We start from the raw sequence: 5,000 nt of genomic DNA, 5'->3' as shown, positions 1-5,000 counted from the left end.
ACTCACACATCAGCTGAAACACAGAGATCACATAACACTGTGGAGGACATGTTTAAACACGTTCCTCAGAGGAAACAGGGCAGTGGAGAGATCTTCTTCCAAGAGAAAACGTGTATCACACCAGATGGACATGAGGAACATTCAGATAGCCATCATTTCTCAAAATCTCAAAATGTTGGTGATTTGGAACACATGAGCATGGATGTGGGCAGATGCTACACCCAAAATCACCCAATCTTCTACTGTGGCCCAGAGGACAACTTCTCAACATCATCTCAACATAAACCTGTGACTTCTGCCTTCAGTGTTTTAGACCAAAATATTCATTTAAAACAAGAGGAACCTGTGAATAAACTAACAAGACAAGCCACTGCTGATGTGCCCACAGAGAAGATCAGCAAAGAGACAACTCCTCTACTGTATCATCTCACAGGAGCCAGCAGAGCCAACGTTACCAAGAGCGTAAAAAAGGGCAGAAACTCTACTGTGGGATGCAAGGAATCAGACTGGAGTAAAGATCATCAGGAAGCAGGACGAGAGTCAGGTTTTTCTGGTCTTCACTCTGAGAACAACACTGAAGTGGCAAAGGAGGAAAAGTCGAAAGAGTTTTATTATCTGTGCAACACCATGGACGATTCCTTCAAAAAATATTATAAAGAAAAGCTTAAAGATGCACAAAGCAAGGTTTTGAGAGAGACTTCATTCAAAAGAAAAGATCTCAGACTCTCTTGGCAAAAGATGATTGAGCACATCTGTGATAAGAGGCTTTCTGTCGTACCTTCAGGTCCTCCTTCACAAGAGAACCCCAGTCCAGCTCATCTGCTCACACTTCAGAACACTTCTGATTCTCTGAATAACACAAACCAGGAGATGAAGAAAGAGGCGGTGAAGCAGCAGAACATCGCCCAGCCTCAAGTGCCCCGAGTTGGCTGTAGGAAACGTCTGACCATAGGACAGAAGAAACTCTCCAACTCTGAGCCAGAAAAGCTCCACCATCTGGGAGAAGGACCGACGCATGTGACCTGCCGTTCCCTTGGCAGTGAGAGTGAAGGGCTGCTCTCTGAAGAGTATCTCGTCCAGCACGGTCTGGTCGCAGTCAGACGTGAGATGTTTGAGGTGAGAGGGCGTGCAATGTCTGCTTGCAGCATCTCCAAGAGCTCTCTGAAGCACCTTCAGCAGAAGGCCTTGGTAGCGTATATGGAACGTAAAACTGGCTGCAAGGTGGCGGAGCCTCAGCAGGCATCTCCACAGGTTCTCACAGCAGGAAGATATTCTGACTGGGCTTCTAAACCTCACACAGGATCCAAGGAGAAGCCGCAGAGGCCGCTGTCTGCTAGTCGTGTTCTTGATTCAGGGTCCATCGTACACACCCTGTCCACCTCTGTGCCACATGGTGACCACTCGCAGCAGTCCAGCTGGAGAGAAAGACCATCACCTCCGTCAGGGAAGTCTGCCTCTATGGACGATCTGCTGGAAGGGCGAGAGCAACCTCACCCTTGCAGAAGCTCTTCATCACCTCGTTCCTCTTACCAGGTATCTAATGTTTATTCATGTACAAACCTGAGGAGCAAAACATCTCCAAATGTCAGGTTCATGAACACAAGTGAGAGAAATGTTCAGCAATTTGTTTGTTTATGCTCATTTTTATACAGATCCAGAAACACGTGGACTCGTCTACTCATGCCAGACGTATCTCAGGGTAAGTTCCTCATGCAGTAACACATCACACACAGACATCATCTGATACGTCAGGCGTTCACTCGCTTTCTCTGGCTGGAGTTTACACTTTGCAGCTTCTCACTAACATGTGGAACAAACTGTGTTTTATCAGCTGTAGAATAAAGAGAAGCTGCTGAGAGAACCATGTTCTAGTCGCTAGAACGTAAATGTGACGACTGGAACTATTCATTCATGTTCCACCAGATTAGCAGTAACACCTGACGGGTTAGCAAGAGGGGTGTGTGTGTGTGTGGTGGTGGGTGTGTTTGGGTGTGATTGTTTCGGTTTGTGTTATTTTGTGGGTGTGTGTGTGTGTGTGTTTACTGTATATATGTGTGTGTGTGTGTGTGTATATGTGTGTGTATACTGTATGTGTGTGTGCATACTGTATGTGTGTGTGTGTGTGTGTGTGTGTATACCGTATGTGTGTGTGTATACTGTATGTGTGTGTATACTGTATGTGTGTGTGTGTGTGTGTGTGTGTGTATACCGTATGTGTGTGTGTATACTGTATGTGTGTGTGTATACTGTGTGTGTGTGTGTATACTGTTTGTGTGTGTGTGTGTATATACTGTATGTGTGTGTGTGTGTATACTGTGTGTGTGTGTGTGTGTGTGTGTATACTGTGTGTGTGTGTGTGTGTGTGTGTATACTGTTTGTGTGTGTGTGTATACTGTATATGTGTGTGTGTGTATACTGTATGTGTGTGTGTGTGTGTGTGTGTGTGTGTATACCGTATCTGTGTGTGTGTGTGTTTGTGTGTACTGTGTGTGTGTGTATACTGTATGTGTGTGTGTGTGTGTGTGTATACCGTATCTGTGTGTGTGTGTTTGTGTGTACTGTGTGTGTGTGTTTGTGAGATTGTATAGAAATCCTGTGTCTGTCTTTAGAGCAGAGATTAGAGCAGAAGGAGAGAGTCCAGTTTGTAAGGAGTATACAGCGTCTGTGGTGGAGCAGAAGAGGGTCCGAATGGTGGCATCCAGGGGGAAATCGATGGAGGAGGTTGGAAGCTCGGTGGTGTCCAGGCCTAAAGTTCTCAGCAAAAGCACAGATCACTTGAATCAGGTCTCAGACAGTGAGAAGGGGAACAGCAGTAAGCAGCACTACTCATCTGATGACCTTCAGGTCAGATCTGAGTCCAGGACTTATAAAGAGCCAGGTTCATTAGAACACACACCTACATCTACAGCAGGCAGCTCCTGTGTCAGAACATCTCCTCTAGGGTTTAGAGAAGGCAACATCACAGCTTCATCCAGTTCTCCCAGAGGAACCAGTGAGAATAATCTGATGGACAGGTATCTACGTTTTATTCTGTTTTATATCACTGAGAACATTCAGTTGTTGCTCATCACAATGCAGTGGGAAAGAAAATGTTTCTGTGTCTTTTAGCAAAAGTAAGGCGGTTCCTCAAGAAACGTTCCTAATGAAGGCTGAAATGTTACATGAGGATGAGGGTGATGTCCACTCTGTTGATGAAGTCTTTCTCAGCTACGGGATCACAACTGACGCCAGTCTGTGGCTTTTACCACCAGAGATGTGTGACGAGAAAACACACGGGGAAGAATCTTCCCATCATTCACTCCCTCATCATCTTCATATTCAGCCTGCTGAGTATGGCAAGAGAGGCTCGGTGTCAGGGTGTGAACAGCTAGCAGCGACTTCTGCCCCTGCCCCTGCCCCTGCACCTGCACCTGATGGAGCTAGGGAATGGAAGAAGAAGGTAGAAAGCAGGTGTTCTGTGGACCAGGCTGGGTGGGAGACATTGGTACAGGAAGTGGTCACAGCAGACCAGTCATTAGCTTGCATTCTGTATCCTGTCGCTAATCGGAAGACAGTCACAATGCTAATGGAGCAGATGTTATCTGAAGACAATCTCTTGATGGAAGATCACTATAAGAAGAAGCAGGAGCAGAAGGTTACCTCACTGGAGCAGAATACCTTCAGGTGACTAGACAAGGCTCTGAATGACACATTCTGTCCTCACAGAAACCATGACATGAGTTCCAATAAATCCGTCAGAATGTTGTGTGATTTAATGGAGGAGATTATTATTATTATTATTATTATTATTATTATTATTATTATCATGAATAAGGTTTAAATGAACACATTCTGGAGTCTTCAGAGTGAACTCAGACTCTCGGACTCCGGTGTATAAACTCGTCACATCTCTTAGGTCTGTAAGAGGTCTTGACTTTCACTTGTCATGTTGTGTTCAAGGACGTCTGCTGCTGCTGCTGCTGCTGATGATGAAGTCAGCGGCTCTTCAACACCACATGACCACACGATTCCTCCGACAGGAGCCAACGTCACAGAGAAGAAGGTACATTATTCTTATTTCAAATGAAGTCTTTCTTCACTGTTTCAGATATAAATACGTCCTTGATTTATATTTTGGTTTCAATGTGAAAACCGGGGACACGGTGGCTTAGTGGTTAGCACGTGCGCCTCACACCTCCATGGTTGGGGGTTCGTGTGTGGAGTTTGCATGTTCTCCCCGTGCCTCGGGGGTTTCCTCCGGGTACTCCGGTTTCCTCCCCCGGTCCAAAGACATGCATGGTAGGTTGATTGGCATCTCTGGAAAATTGTGTGTGTGAGTGAATGAGAGTGTATGTGTGTGTGTGTGTGTGTGAGTGAATGAGAGTGTGTGTGCCCTGTGATGGGTTGGCACTCCGTCCAGGGTGTATCCTGCCTCGATGCCCGATGACGCCTGAGATAGGCACAGGCTCCCCGTGATCTGAGAAGTTCGGATAAGCGGTAGGAGATGAATGAATGAATGTGAAAAACATGACATCCACTGGTCACTTTATTAGAAACGTCCATGCAGATACAAGATTCGGTAAAAGTCACGTCACTCTGAGTATTTCAGAAACTCTAGAGTTTACACAGAACAGAAGAAATGATATCTGCATGTTTTTATACACTGTACTGCTGATAGAAGTGTATGAACAGGTGTTCCTATTAAAGTGGCCTGGTGTAACTGCACTCATCTATTCTCCTGACACAGAGGCAGCTGATGGCTCATATTGAGGAGCAGCTGAAGTCTCTGGAAGGATTGCGCTCCAGCCTGCAAGGTGAGGAGACGGAAGTTGGACTTCTGGGTAATTCTCTGGAGGCTCTGGTGCGAGAGAGATGTTCACCTGCAGAGCTGGAAAGATTCACACAGTTCACTGAAGACCTGGAGCGTGTCATCAGCCTGCTGTTGTGTCTGTCAGCACGTCTGGCTCGTGTGGAGAACGCTCTGAGCACCGTGGATGAGAACATGGACTCTGAGGAGAAGG

At 46.1% G+C, this 5,000-nt stretch overlaps 1 protein-coding gene across 2 annotated transcripts in view; it reads left to right on the top strand.

Annotated features, from left to right (window-relative positions):
• The window catches only part of shroom1 (shroom family member 1), a 26,180-nt gene that overhangs the window by 18,396 nt on the left and 2,784 nt on the right, over window positions 1–5,000 (top strand). For both annotated transcript variants that reach the window (XM_027154333.2, XM_027154334.2), the window contains exons 2-7: window positions 1–1,533; window positions 1,653–1,699; window positions 2,610–3,014; window positions 3,109–3,663; window positions 3,940–4,042; window positions 4,727–4,999. The exon at window positions 1–1,533 is cut by the window's left edge and continues 982 nt beyond it. In XM_027154333.2, the coding sequence (XP_027010134.2) occupies window positions 1–1,533; window positions 1,653–1,699; window positions 2,610–3,014; window positions 3,109–3,663; window positions 3,940–4,042; window positions 4,727–4,999 (2,916 nt within the window). The remainder of the gene's footprint in view (window positions 1,534–1,652; window positions 1,700–2,609; window positions 3,015–3,108; window positions 3,664–3,939; window positions 4,043–4,726; window position 5,000) is intronic.

This window comes from Tachysurus fulvidraco, chromosome 21 (genome assembly GCF_022655615.1).
Source record: "Tachysurus fulvidraco isolate hzauxx_2018 chromosome 21, HZAU_PFXX_2.0, whole genome shotgun sequence".
In the NCBI taxonomy this organism is placed as follows: domain Eukaryota; kingdom Metazoa; phylum Chordata; class Actinopteri; order Siluriformes; family Bagridae; genus Tachysurus; species Tachysurus fulvidraco.
Note: the sequence above shows the minus strand (reverse complement) of the source record. Positions and strands in the feature narration are given on the sequence as shown.